The 15,370-nt window shown below is 45.3% G+C and overlaps 1 protein-coding gene across 4 annotated transcripts in view; it reads left to right on the plus strand.

The window, feature by feature from the left end:
• The first annotated feature begins 3,711 nt into the window (after nucleotides 1-3,711).
• EDA (ectodysplasin A) overlaps nucleotides 3,712-15,370 on the plus strand; it is a 186,323-nt gene continuing 174,664 nt past the window's right edge. For all 4 annotated transcript variants that reach the window (XM_090060474.1, XM_090060475.1, XM_090060476.1 and 1 more), the window contains exon 1: nucleotides 3,712-4,120. In XM_090060474.1, the coding sequence (XP_089916600.1) occupies nucleotides 3,806-4,120 (315 nt within the window). In that variant the 5' untranslated portion in view covers nucleotides 3,712-3,805. The remainder of the gene's footprint in view (nucleotides 4,121-15,370) is intronic.

Consider the following 15,370-nt stretch of genomic DNA (forward strand, 5'->3'; position numbering starts at 1 on the left):
TTTGGTTGTTCTTTCACGTGAAAGCTTTCTTGGAGAAAACGTTGGACTTTTTTCCAGGTCAAAGCGTTTTTTTTTTCTTCAAATTTGAACTCCAGAGAGGAAGTAACAAGGCAATAGATCCCCTAATGAAGCTGATCAAAGAGTCACCTGACAAAGAGGAATGAAGCTTATAAAAGAAAATGTATCAGACCAGTCATCTTGGAGATGGGAATGGCACTGACTGCAGGGGTCAGAGAAGGAAGGAAAGGCTCCGTGATTCAGAAGAGAAGCCGCAGAGGAAGGATTCTGGATGTGAACTCTGACCTAAACCCACAAAATGCTTCAGTGGTGAGATAACCAAAGCAGGGAGTTACAGATCTATACATACATCATATAATTTTGTCTAGATCTGGATATTTTTGTGCTATCTAAAGTAAAGACTGAATGGCTTGGGAACGTTTGCAAGTCTATGTTACTCTTTGCGTCTATATTTGCCTGTACAAGTGAACTGGAAATCAGATGGTTGGCTAAGCTACTACTTCTGGGGATTTTATGGTACCTGATACTAGTCACAGGGTCTAGGCAGTTGGATCATGGAGTTAGGTTGGAAAGGGATATGAGAAAGAGGCTTTGCCACCCCCATGAGTAAAATCTATTGAAAAAAACCCTAGAGGGAATAGTTACTGAGGAAACTCAAAAACTTACAGCCCTAGCATGTAAGACTTGAGCATTGCAGATTAGTGAGTGTCTAGCCTGGAGAGCTTTATCAGGGGTGTGACAAGCACTACTGATGTTGGTTCTTTTTCTAAAATAGGGGGGTTGTTTTCTGGGGGGGAGAGGCATGGGTTAACCTTTTCATGCCTATGGGGGGGGGGGTTATTATATTTGGGGTCTTTGACACAGGACATGGATACCTCACCATAATGATTAATCAAATGGCCTTTAATATAAACATAAGGGTGGATAAATTTATTTTAAAAAATGTTCTCTATGCTTTAAAACTGAAATAGGTGTTTCAGACCCAGCTATTGCAAGGGATGGAGTAAGATATTGGCACTATAGGCCTGTGTCTAGGGCTGCAATAACATATTTTACAGGTGTCTAGAGCATTGCATTGCAAAGCCTATTTAATTTAGATTAGATTACTAAACTGCATCTTCAAATGTGCCTTAATTGCTTTTGAAAATGGGACTTTAGGGTTGCAACTCTGAACAGAGGAATGCCTGGATGCCTTGGAAAAATCCTGGGCTCCCGCTGTGATTTGCATCAGTTATTGGCAGAACCAAACATTAAAAAATGGAGAGACTGTCTTAATATCTTCAGATTTTATATAAGCCTGGGGTATATTTGCCTGTTATATTCTGAGCTGTTATGCATAACCATGAGTTAACATTTTACTTTTTTTTTTCATAACTGAAGGAAACTCTTTATTTTCTCCTTCCAATGAAAACAGATTTTTATGTGATCCTATGACACTAGGAGCTGAAGCTTTAAGAAAAGCACTGAATAGAAAGAGAGTTGACAATGCTAGATCAGGATTTCAGCTGTGCGCGCGCTCAGGTTTCTGGAGAGAGGTAGCTGCTTTCTCTTCAGCAGCTCTGCTTCCTGCAGTCCCTTCACAACATCTGATGAACTAAATCCTCTGCTTATGAAAGCTTATGCTATGCATCTCTGATCTAGTTAGTCCATAAGGTGCAAAGAACAACTAAAACATGACTTGAGCGTTACTAATGTTGAGCTAGCTTGGAAAGGTATTTCCAGAATGTGTGGACTACTGTATAAATCTTAATGAGTGTTAACTCCAAGACCTACCACTCAAGGAGGTTCTACTGACGTTTGCAAGGCAGTGAGAAGCGGGGAAACGAATGCTTCCCATTCAAAGAGTTAAGTACTAGAAAGGACTTCCTGCCTGCAGTCTCTCTGGTAGGGAGAGAGAGAACTCCTGCTGCTGTCCCAGAGGGAAGTCTCCTGCTGTCATCCTAAGAGGAATGACAAGTGTTTTGTGTTGTTGCCCTGCCTCTCTAGAGAAGTGGTCCCACTTCTTCCCAGTGGGATGAAGACAGTGTGCAGGCCTTGTGTAAGGCCCCAAATAATCTTAACACAAGCCTGCTTGAATTGGACTCCTGAACACAGGAGTCCACCTAAACTCTTGGTGGCCCCGAACAAACTTTTAGTATTGGGCTCCCCTTTGCCAGAGATAATAATCGGACAACAACAAAAAAATACCATTTTCGGACCCACTTTCTGTCTGGGCCCCAGGCAGCCTCTGAGTTCGCCCATGCTGGTGTCCAGTCCCGTTCATGAAGCTTCACTTGTTTCTCTTCTCTCCACTTGTCTGTCAGGCTGTCATTTATGTCACCTCCTCAAGGCAGGGTTGAAAGTCAAAGGTCCACTAAAAACAGCTTATTGGGCTAGGATAGTTAAGACTTTGAAGCCAGAGACTCCCTAATGTGTAGGAGTCTGCCTGAAAGTAGAATTGTGTGCTGCAGAAAAGTCACCAAGCCCTGGACTTGGCTGTGGAGGCAGGCCCAGTTTTGTGAGTCACTGGTATGAGCTGGTCCCTGCTTACTGGAGAGTTGGCCTTTGTTTTGCCTCTTTGGCAGCCCATGCAATCCTGTGCATAAACATCAGTGCCATTTAATCTCTAGTCTAAAAGTTTTACTCTAAAAGTCATTTCTGAAGCAAGAGACTTGTAACTGTATTCAGTGTCAAATTGTGTCAGGGGCTTTCTGTTTATATGTGTGTGTGTGTTTGTTTGTTTTTTCAAGCCTTGTGAACCACTGTTCATGTTTATGGGAGTTTATCTTGGAGTTCTCTTAACTGTCTAACAGGCATCCAACTACACTTGACAGTGAAATCCCTTGTTTTAGAGCATGAGCATGCCTGGAATCATTGCAAACACCCACCTTGAAATCCTGATGGTCCTGTACCAGCCTCCCCGACTAGAGCAGTGGTCTCCAAAGTGGGGTGTGGGAAGAAAATATTAGAACTTCTATTTATATAAATATACATATATCGGGGGTGCATGCTCAAAACTTTTTTACTGATAGGGGTGCGCGATCAAAAAAGTTTGGAGACCACTGGACTAGAGAACTGGATGGTCTCTCTGTAACTTTATCAATAAAGCAACTTCACTGTAACCTGTTGTCCTGGAAGAATATGTTTCATCTCTGTTGGGGGTAACGTCTGGCCTCAGACAACCCTGCCTAGAGCTGGCTCAACAGGGAAATCCGTTGTTTTCCTTCACACTAAAGTCCACTCCTCTGTCTACTACCCGCAGCCGGTAGTAGTGTGAGAGTGATGGTATAGCCGTGAGGGCCCTGAAATGACCCGGGAACCGAGGATTCCCTAGGGTGGTATCTTTCCTTGGGTTTGGACCCGCTCTGTAGTTGTGATTTCATTGGCTTTGGACCCGCTGGGACTAAGCTGGATGTGCTTTCCACGGTCCAATAAAGGCCAGCAGCCCGGCAGGCAGCAGGCCGCGGCAGCGCTCTGCCAGGCGACGCCTTCGCGCGCCGAGGAGCCGCCACGCGCTGCGGCCGGTGTCGCGCGGAGGCTCAAGGCCGCGGGCGGGCTCCTCCGCCGCCCACCTGCCCGCCGGGAGGGGCTCATCCCCTGCCAAGCCGCGGCCGCCCGCTCCGTAGCGCAGCCAGCCGCCGCTCGCGTGCGGGCGGAGCGCGGCCCCGACACTTGTGGAGCCGGAAGGGCGCGGGGCGGGGCCAGCGGGCGGCGCTCCTCCCCCTGGCGGGGCGCTGGGCTCGGCTGCGGCGGCGGAGGAGGATGGAGCAGTAGGCGCCGCTGCTCGCGCCTCGCAGCGGTGCCGGCCATGGGCGCGGAGCGCAGGGAGCCGGCGCGGGCCGGGCGCGGGGACTGCGGCTGCGGGCGGCGGGGCGGCAGCGGCGGCGGGGGCAGCTGGCGCCTCTTCCTGGGCTTCTTCACGCTGTCGCTGGCGCTGCATCTCGTCACGCTGGGCTGCTACCTGGAGCTGCGCTCCGAGCTCCGCCGCCAGCGCGGCCCCGAGCCCGAGCCCGAGCCCGAGCCCGGCCCGGCCCCGCCGCACGGGGGCACGGCGGCCGCCTCGCCCGCCCGGCCCCGGCCCCGGCCCCGGCCGCGCCCGCAGCCCGCCGACCGCCGCCAGCAGGTGGGTGTCGGGCGCAGGTGGGCGCCGCGGCTCCTCGGCCCCCGCCCTGCGCGCTCGGGACGGCCCCACAAACACCCCGGCCCGGCTCCCCTCAGCGGAGAGAGCGGGCTCTGCCGGGGGGCGGGGGGGGTGAAGAAGTGCCCCCGGCTCCTCCTCTTCACTGCCTTCGCTTTGCAAGAGAGCCCGGGGCTTCCAGGCGCCCAGCCGGTGCAGTGACAGGTCGGGAACTCTCACCGGACCCGCTCTGTAGTTGGGGTGAAGCTGAAGGAGGTTTCGGAGGCAAGACCCTTGCGAATGTGGGGGCTTCTGGACCTGAGGAAGGATGTCTTGCCTTCCTTGGGTCTCGGTGTCCCGCATTCAAAAGCTTCTCCCCCTCTTTCCCAACTACGTGGTCGTCCCAACTACAAGTCAGATGTGCTTTCGCATACGAGACGATCGTCCTTCAGTCTCAGAATGTCTCGCGTTTACGAGCTTGTTGCCGGCAGACCGGGTTATTTGAGGCAACGCGATATCTTTTATTAGACCGACTCAGAAGTTGGGAACCTTGTTCTTTGCAAGTTTGGGGGCACAAAGACCCTTCTTCAGGCACAGGGAGTCTGCTGGTGCGTGCGCTCTCCTGGGTGGAATAGAAGCTAAAATGCAAAATGCAGGTTTGTGAAAGTGCAAACCTGTGGCAGTGAAGATCAGAGGGATGGGAGACCTTAGGTGTGAGACAGGTTGGGGGTCAGGAAGGGGAAATGTTGACCTGGTGAGAGAATGCAGCTGCTAAAATGCAGACAGGTTACCTGGGGTTATCAGGTGTCAGGCAGGCTGTTATGTGACACAAATCCAATGTCTATGTTTAGTCCAGCAACCCTAAAGCTTGTCTAAGACATTCTTCCTCAGGTCTCTGAGTGTCTCGTAGTTGAAAGGGTATCTAACTTTATCCTGATGAGGGACTGGGTCTGTAGTTCCTAGATAAAAGATGTTACCTTAAGGAATCCTTGCCTCTTGCATCATTTCTGGACCGTCACGGCTACAGCATCACTCTTACACTCCTGTTTGCTTTATAGAGACATGTAATCAAACTTTTTTTTTTTAACTTGAAACATTAACTAGCTTTTAAAGAAGTCAGAAGTTCTGTATGCTGTACCAGTTGCTGAGACCAGTGGTAATTTTTGTGCTTCTACTTAATTTCCTTCTTTGACAACATACCTTTCTTCTGTTTTCTGAAAGGCTAATTGTAATTGAGGAAACTTACTATGCAGGGGAAAGAATGAAAATAACTGCCTGCACCACGCTGTACAAAAAATTTTGACTAACCTGTATGTTGGTGAAATAATCCAACAGAACAAACAGAATGATTTGCAACTAGGTTGGTACTCAAATGCACAGCCACTCATTTTTACATTTGGGCTTGTATTCATTTAACTCCTCACTTTCTCATGCCCCTGTCCTGGGATTTGAGGTGGGGCAGGGGGAAGAGAAGGGAATTCTTGACCTTTTTGTGCTCTTTAATGTTGTAACGTGTGCCTACTTTTTTCCCCTCCCACATGAAGCCAAAAAGTGGCATTTTGGATTTTCAACAGTAGAGATGGTGGTTTGACCCTTCACTAGTAGCTGCTGGCCTGCTGTGCTGAAAGGGGAAACCTGAGGCTCAGGGTCTGGAAGCTGGATTTCTCCTCCTTTGTCCCTGTGAAGTTAGCCACATTGCTGTCTTGTCTGCTCTTGGCCACAAACTGGTGTGCTTTAACCACTTGTAGCTCCATAGATGGCTAGGAATTGGTGGACCTTTGACCTTTCCCCTCCCCCTTAACTTCATTTTTAGTGCAGATGAGTGGGGGAGGTGGAATCTGAAGCCCCTCTCCTGTTTTGTTCTGCCAGTGGCCGAGGAGGAATGGGTGTTATGTTCCTGTTCAACGTACTGTGTTACTTGCCCATGCTTGGAGCCCCTCCATAAACACTAATTGATCAGTATAGTCAGGTGGGGTGTCCTGCTTTTATTCATGAGTAGAGAGAGATAGTTACCCATGTTTAGTCTGAGGTCAGGCAGGGGCACCTTAGAGACCAACTTCAGAAATGCATGAATTTTTGTGGGTGACAACCTACTTTGTCAACTGACTGTTGCTTCCCTCAGCTTATGCATTTTTGAATGAATTAGTTGGTAAGGTGCCATCCTGTCCTGCCTGCTTTTATTTAGAGGAACTGCATCAGCACAGGGACTGTGTTTTGGAGTGGAGATCCCTGGTTGGTGTGAACTCCAGTGGCATGTTCTATACAGGTGAGAAGCAGAGTTAATACAGGGAGGGGTTATTTTAAAGGTAACAGTTGTATAACAAGCAAAGCCCTGCCTCTTGTTCATGTGGAGACTGCACAGTTGTTTTCTCACTGCAGTTGCTGCTTTCTGCAATACCTTGGGATGGGGTGGGGGGGGAGAGGGCCTGAAAGCTTTGATGGATCCTAGAATTTTCCCGGTTTTACTACTTGGCAGTTGGCAATGTGCACCCATCCTGCCAATTCAGCCTGTGCAGCTCTGATTTTACTATTTGGTACCTAAACTAATGGTAGATTTGGCTGCTATAGCTCCAGCAAGGAAAAAGGGAAGAATCTATGCTATCTACTTCTAACATTTAGGATTAAGAATGAAAAATCAACCTTCTCAATAGAAAAATGAATAGGAGATTTCTTGATGTTGTCTTAAAGTACATAGGAGTAATGTGGTATGACCAAAGTTCTTCTGAGGCCCTCATGCTAAATGAGATTAATTATGTGAAGTACTTTTGAGCAAGTAAGAAAATAGTGACTCCTAGCCAAGTCATTAAGTCCAAGTGCATTTGTTTGTATTTTATTTAATCTGAATAATTTATCTGAATTTTTTTCTTTAGAGTTGAAAAGGGCCAGGTAAAATTAGCAAGAACAACATGTACTTCTGCATGTTGTGTAATACAGCCTGTGATGAAAAATCTGTGGGGGTCATGTCAAAATACTTTATGACGGAAATAGTTTAAATAGTGATGCAAAACCTGTATAGTGGAAGCATAGGACAGGTCTGTCCTCAATGTGCTCAGGTGTAGATAATGGACCACTGCATATCAGAGCATGTCTTGGTGGCCTGTGTAAATGGTATTGTTTAAGAACATTCTTGCTTCCTCTTCACATACTTTTTCAAGCCCAAAGGGTTATGTCAAGTTCTGTGGAAAAATGGACATGTTTGAAGGTGTGGATGAGGATGGTGAGAGTGCTATCAAGAAGAACAATCAGTTGCTCCACTGGTAGCTGCAACCCGCTAGGCATTGAGTTAGATAGGCCTCAATCCTCTACCACACCTGAGACTGACAATAAGAGTGGTGGCTCCTCTAGGAGGGCCATCTAGGAGGGAATAGTTGGCAAAGACCTGGCACAGTCATCACGTGTGTGTTGGAGACAGAGCTAAGAGAGCAGGGGAGGGTACCAGACTGCTTGGGCTGGTATGACTAAAGAAAGCAGAGGGCTTCATATATATTTCAAAGCAGAGCGTGCAAAAGGCAAGAGACTGGAATATACTGAATGTATGAGAGGAGTGCTATACATAAGGGGCATCCTATATGTGATATGAAGAAGGCTACTGTAGTTCAAGAACATGAGCAAAACTGGGCAAAAAGTCATACTGGAATATCAATATGAAAATACATACAAAAATACATAATAAAACACTTCACTATGGCTAAGGTTTCCAGATGCTTTACAAAGTACAAGAGGTATTGGTGGTAGCCATGTTGGTCTAAAGACATAAACAGACATGGTTCTTTGGGTAAATCTGCTATCTTTTATTAAACCAACTAAAATAGTTGGAAAAATTCTTTTTTTGCAAGCTTTTGGGTACAAACACCCTTCTTCCAAAGTACAGCTAACTTTTTCAAATGTTTTAATGTTTTTTGCATAGTCCTATACAAATATATAGGACTATGCATTTTAAATAGTGTTTTAAAAACTGTTGTTTATATAGCATAAGCTTTTGTGCCTGGGTGTGTATGTGTACATGTGCATTTTGATTAGTTTATATGGTGCAAATCTATCCATCTACTTGACTTCAGACTAACGCAGCTAACTACATCCCCCCATAGTATTTACGTCAATCAGATATCTGTCTCTAAAATATGCATACTCTTTCATTCAAAATTCAATGTGGAAGTGATTTAATGTGATGATAAACTAACAACACACCACAAATATTCAAATATTTATAAACTGCCACACTTAAAACAGCAAAAAGGAAATCTTAGTTCAGTGTCGTTCTGGAGTGCTTGCTACTAGCACTGACTTAGTCAAGTCATTCAGTCTAACATAATCTCTTGTTTTGACTCTCTTGTTGAGTCGGTTTACCACTACAAAGTTTTCTGCATTTCTTTTTTTTTGTGGGGGGAAAAGAGAGAGGAAGAATCTGCAGTGATGGTCAGCATACGTATCTGCATTGGACAGAACAGTCTCTTGGCAAAAACCTTGCTTGGCAGAGCTCCAGCAAGTGACCTCATGACAGGAGTTAGATTTGGCAGCTTGATAACATTCTGCTTTCCTATCTCCTAGTATAGTTAAACGTGTATTTAATTTTAGACACAAGGACAGTTCTTCACTGAAAGCCTGAGGATTTGTAGTTCATATCTTTGTCCCAGCAACTCCACAGCGTTGCATCATCTGCCTGGCTTCTAGGTTAGCAGTTTGGTACTCTTTGACTCTGTTGTATTATTTTTGCTAAGGTTGTGCAAAATGGGCCCTATTCGATTCTAATTCAGCCCGAATTGGGGACAGCATTCCAATTTGTTGATTCAGATTGCTGTCCCCGATTTGATTCAGCCAAATCTGAATCTGCAGATTTGATGCTGATTCAGAGAATCAGCAATTCGGCCGTAGACACAGCTTTAAATGTTTTTTCTGCATACCTTGAGGTACTAGGCACAGCTTGTGAACTCTGCAATGCTGGGATGGACAGAGCATCCCACAGGAATGCAGGGGGCCCCTGCATGCTTGGTGACAAATGAGAAAGTACTTATGGGTCTGCTGGGGAGCATGCTTGACCCCCCTCCCCCCCCAATGTTCCTCTGGCTCAGTGATCATCCATGTTGGGACCCCAAATACCACCGCCCCCCCCCCCCCCGACCCAGGAGGGTACCAGTTGCTGACGCCGGCGGGGGGGCCTGGCACACTGCCTGGTGGACTCAGAAGTGCACTGGAAGTGCTTCTGGTCCACTTCTGGGTCTGTTGCTGAGCGCACTGGGGACCCTCCCGTGCTTCTGTGGGATGCTCCGTGCACCTCAACATCACAGTGTTCATGAGCTGTCTTGTACCTTGAGGTACATAGAAAAAACATTTAAAACTGTGTCTATGTCCGAATTGCCGAAATTTTCCAAATTGATTTGAAGGGTTCTAATACAATTTGGAGAGGTTAAAGCGGGGCGGGCAATTATTTTGGGCAGAGGGCCGCTTACTGAGTTTCGGAAAGCCATCAAGGCCCACATGACAAGCAGCCCAGGGCAGATTAATATTAATTTTCTAAATGTTTTAGGGGCCCCTCAGGCTGTATAGAATGGCCTGGAGGGCTGCATTTTGCCTACTCCTAGGTTAAAGGGTCTCCTGATTTGATTTGGCTTTGGAGATTCAGCCACTAAATCGGGCAGAATCTCTGTCAAATCGGCTACTGAAGCTTTGCACGGCCCTAATTTTTGCCATTCCATAGCAGGATGTGCTCAGTGAAGGCTTGAATGGTGGCTGTGGAAATGCAAACATAGATTATTCAAATGAAAATGTACAATTACTGCTTGAAGGCTAGAGAAGTGGAGTTAATGATCTGTGTTCTCTTTTGGTTTGACTGGCTCTGTGTGTGTATGCGTGGTCAAAGAACACGCAGCAGGTAGCACCACAGATAAAGCAGTTTCTTCATATCTATAAAACTAGTCTAGAGTTCTTCACCATAAAACATAAAGAAGTCATTGCTGTAGCACTGGAGCTTTGCAGCATACAGTTGAGGCATTGGTAATTGAGTTAGATGTTGAACTTATTATGCTTGTTGGCAAATGAAGTAATATACTACAATGCAAATAACTGGTCAGTTCTGATAAATGTCACATCAAAGAGTGTTGTAGATAGTCTAGGAATGCTATTTGTGCATATTTTGGGTCCCTAACTAAAGAAAAACATTTTCAGAAAAATATACTTTTAAAGAATGGCTATTTATGTCAAGAAATTATAGGTTACATTTAAGTGCTTCCAAAAGGCTCATGACCTGAGTCATTATAAAGCCAGATTTGTGAAAACATCTGAATGGATGTCTGTGACTAGCCATGCACCCTATGCACCCTCTTTCTCAAGAGAATATTTCTTGGGAATACTTCCCAGTTCAGTACTTATTGAAAAGTAGTTGTACTAATACAGTATACCTCTCAGTGGTTTAAACTAGTTTGAAATGCTATGAGGTAGCTGTTCTGAAGAAACTGTTCCACGCTATGTCACTGCAGTAAGAGTTCTATTAAAGAATTATATCTCTGATGACTGATTCCTCTGAAAAAAAAAATCCTCGGGCCTGTTCTGTTGTTCAGCTTAAACAATGAATTTTGTTCGACTCTATCTGTTGCTTTGCATTTCCTTTCCGTCTCAAACCCATCAGGTGCAGAGATGTAAAGACTTGCTTCCAGCAAATGTAAGATGAGACTATGGTTCTCTGAGTACTATTGAAGCTGAAAGTATTTAAAAATGTCAGTTTCTTGGGGTTGTCTGTTATCCAGAAGTGTAACAAAGGGGAGACTGGGGCACCAGCCCTGGGCACCTACTTAAAGGGGGCATAAGAACTGTGGCCGTCATTGCTGCCAGCCCAGCTGCCACAGGCATCACAGCTGGCCTGGCCACTGCTGCTGCTGTTCAGGGCGCAGACCAGGGCTGTTACATCTTGGCAGTTATCTATCAGGTATGGTGCATTAAACTCTCTTTCCTGATGCATGGCCCATCTAGTGACGCTTCCTACTAAAGTTTGTTTGGAAAACCCAGACCAGAATGCCTACAAAACAGTGGTTTCAGTTTTTTTAAAAAACAGAAAAGAACTAAAGCAAGATTGTAAGGGGGAAACAAACATTAATTCATTGGCATGTGGTATTTTTTTTTTAAAACAATTGGGTGATTTTTGTTTTCCTAAAACATTTCCTAGGATTCTTTTTCATAATACAAGTAAAAGAGGACATTGGGTTAAATTAAAAAGTGGGGAATTTGCATCCAGTAAGTGGAAAAACTTCCCCTCAGCATGTGATAAAGCTGTGGAACTCATTACTGAAGAAGGCTTTGAGACTGAATTCCAAAAGAAATCAGTTGCTCATAGATCTTAATATCCCAAGTTGTCATAACAGTAAACCTTTTGCTTTAGACTCTGGCCTGATCCTAATTACCTAACTTATCTGAGAGGTAGAAAAGGCGCACATACCTACTTCAGAAGTCTTACACCATCTCAGGAAGCATGTTGTTCTGGTTATTATTGGAAACAATAGATGGTGCAAGTCTAATCCAAGGTGACAATTTCTGTGAACATAGGACAGTGCAGATGAGATTAATTTTAGCAGTTGACCTTACTTCTCTTGAATTACTAAGATTTTTTTCCATGCTCTATACCCCACCATTATGTTGTTTGAAACAACCAACATTGTCCATTCTGTCTTTGTATATCATAATTCCAGTATGTAGAATCAAAATATAAGGTCATAATAAGCTATAAAATATTCAGTAACTATTCCAAAATATTGCCATTTATTCTATGAGACACCTTATCTTAAAAGATTATTTTGGTTAACATCATTCTGAATTGTCCTAAGAATGTCAAGCTGCAGTAACTTGAAACCTGTAGTCCAGATGTTCTGTGATCTGTGTAAGCACTAGCTGGTGGATAACAGAACAGGCAGGTTACTAAGTGCTAGTTGTCATTTCCAGCTGAGGGGGAAAAATGAAAAGCAAAAATGGGGTCTTTTCTCATAAGAGAACAAACTACTTGCATTAAATTGAACTATATAAATATGTCTCGACATAGGCAATTGCTATGTTTGCAATAGGAATGTTATCCCTTCATGAGTGAGGGATGATGTGGTCCATGAAACATTGAGGGTGCGTGCCAGATATGGCAAATATGAAAATTTCTGTAGTTCTGAAACTCCAACTGGGAGTTTTGCAGACTATGAAAAATCTTTTTAGCTGCTCAGCATGTTCAGGTTATGCAAGCTGTATTGCACCAACAACAAATTTAATGATTAACGTAAGTTGCTGAAAACATCTTTAGTGTGGGATGAATTTTTCATTGCATTCTTGAATGACTTAATTTACAGTGGTGTTATTCTAAACCACATGATGCATTCTAATAAAATATTCCTATCTCACCAGTGGCACTGATTCTGAAACTGAATGTGATTTTCCTCTTTGAAAGCAAAAAGGGAAATTTAATTTTTGGTAACAAATGGTGAACAGAATACATAGTATCTGTCATTTCCTTCTCAAACTGTTAGTACAACCTCAAGTAGTAGCCTTCAAAATATAACAGTGTAGTTTTAAAAGGCAGGAAGTCTTAAGTTGTAGTTGGGGTTGTGTGCAGTTCAAAAGAATATAAATAATTAAAATACCTGTTGTATTTTCATTACTTTTAAAGTATGAGATTTAAATCTAAAGTCATGTGAACATTTAGTTCATACAAGCCGACTATTAGAAAAAAGTATATACTTTCTCTTGAATTGTACTTAGCAATATTTAATTGTAACTGAAAGAAGCTTTTACTTTGTGCTAAAAGGAGTCTGTTGGGTTCTGTTTGATTAGTTGTTCTTACTGCAGCATGGTAACTATAGAGAGGGGTCCTTTACTCAGAAGAGGGAGGGGAAAAACCCAGCAAACTAAAAACTTTTGTATGGTTGCACATGATATGAGAGGTACTTGTGTAGAAGATTAAGCTGCAGACTGAATGTCAGGTACTTGATGGGAAGTGTGATTTATAGTGCAAAGCCCATACGTATTGTTCAGAGAAAAAAATCTGGCATTGATCCATGAACTTTGTTTTAAGCAAATAGTATAAAATGCCAAGATAGAGAAACCTCTTATCTTAGTGACATGTTGGGTTTGTTTTGTTGTTAATCTTTTCACTTAAGAAAATCTAACACTAAAGAGCATAGTGTACACACAATTTATTGTGCACTTTTGGTATGTCTAGTGTAGTGTAGATACCTGAGCTAGCTTTAAACTACCTAGTTCAGGTACCAGAAGAAGTTTTGCCATGACAGCATACAGCTTTTCATGCTTTTGCTCTATCAGGGCAGAACAATGTCAGTAGGCTCTGAGGTGTAACTAGCAGTTTTGGCATCCTGGACAGAGATGCTGAGTGCTGAAGAGCAGGAGTGTGGATTGCTGTGGGATGCTCCTGTTGCCCCCTCTAAATTGGCACCCAGGGCTGGTGCTGCACTTGGCTTGTCCTAGTGCCAGGCTCATCATCTCCATGCCAGGAGCGGGGGAGAGACTGGAGCTGCGCTGCCTCAGGCCCCTCCTCCACCACCCGCTCGGAGGCACGCCTGCACACACCGGTGCGGAGCAGATGCTGGAGCCCAGCACAGCTGTTTGGAGCCTCCTGGCTGCAGCTGGCCCCGGCTCTGGGGAGCTGCTGCCAGCTGGGATCCTGGGCTGCTCCCAGCAGGCAGCTGGGATGCTGCAAGCCCTGCTGGGAGCAGCCTAGGCTCCAGCAGCTACCCAGAGCCGGGGTAACTGCTGGCAGCCACAGAGCCTGGGCTGTGAGGCAGGGGCTTTGGGTGAGGGGCAAGGGGCAGTAGAGCTTGGGGATAGGGGCTTTGGGTGGGGAGGCAAGGGGCAGCAGGGCTGGGGAGCAGGGGCTTTGGGTGGGGGGCAAGGGGCACAGGCAGGGCATCCTGCCATGTACCCCTTGGTCTCATTTTGTTTTTCTGCCATGCCAGCACTCCGGCACCTTCCGAGGTAGGCATTGTGGTGTTTTTCGGCACTCTGGCCAAAAAACGTTGCATACCTCTGCTATAGAATATACTGTACAGGGGGCTGTACCTAAAAGCCATTTGGAAATTGAGCAGAGTATGTTCTGTGACAACACGCAGTGATGGTATATTGCAAAAAGCCTATCCTACCAGCATTCAGTTATATAGATTGGCTGCCTTTTGGTTTGCAGATGAAATTTCATCAAATTATTTGACTTAAAAGACTTGAAGCTCATGTATTGAAGAAACAACTATGGAACCTGAGTGTGAGGTCTCTCATTTTGAAGAGAGGGATCTTTTGGCAAAGTACTTTCAGGGGTCTGTAATTTTAGAATCCTCTGTTTCACTTCAGTAAGAAGCTTTAGTTTTGGTGTTGGATCAGGAGTAGTGATGCTCCCTTAGTAGATAGGAAGTTGTCATGTGGACAGAGAATGGGTACAATATCTCTTTGTTTTCAGCAGGCCGAGAGACCGAGGAAATATGAAATCTATCTTGAAGCTTACAAAAGGGTAAGGGATGATTAGCAGATAACAAAAGTATCACTTGGGTAGAAATCCTAATACCCTCTTTTCCAGAAACTGGGGAGTTAAGAGACTTTGCTTTTTAGTTGCCTTTGACTGTGGGGCAGAAGCAGGTTTATGTTCGCTGGCTAGTAAGTTTTAGTACCTTATATGTAGATCAGTGAAGGTGTCTGGGAAAGGGAAATGATGGGTTATTTTTTTTTAAGTATAGATCTCAGAAAGATAATTATTTTCAAGAAGGATAAGTAGAAGTGTAGAAGTAAAAACTAGGGATGCACCAATAAAGATTTTCTTGGCCAATACTGATGCCCAGCCATATCGGCCAGTACTGATCCAATAGCCAATACTGATCTCATAGATTTACAGGAATGCAGCCAGGCAGCATGGAGAGCAGCATCCAGCTGGTAAGTCGAGGGGGGGGAGGGCATGGGGGAGGGAAGCGGTATGGGGGAGCAGATTGAGGCTCCCACGGTGACAGAGGAGCTGGGGCAATGAATGTGACCCTAGGGCAGGGTGGAATGGAGCCATGGGTGGCTCTTCTGGGGAGGGGGGAATTGCCATTGCACGTCCCCTAGGGGAGGCATGGGGGGCATGTACCCCCTGCGGATTTGTGCTCAGGGCAAGGGCGAGCTGCCTGCTACAGGCTTAGGGCCTGGGGCTGTGCTGGCGTTTTCCTGGTGGGGAGGCTGGGACCGGGCTGCGCTTCGGACAGGAAGGGGCGGGGCAGACTCAGCTGCAGCAGAATGCAGTGCTCTGAGCAGAGGTGG

The sequence above is a fragment of the Crocodylus siamensis genome, chromosome 8 (assembly GCF_052110815.1).
Source record: "Crocodylus siamensis isolate JL-2025a chromosome 8, ASM5211081v1, whole genome shotgun sequence".
Lineage (NCBI taxonomy): Eukaryota > Metazoa > Chordata > Crocodylia > Crocodylidae > Crocodylus > Crocodylus siamensis.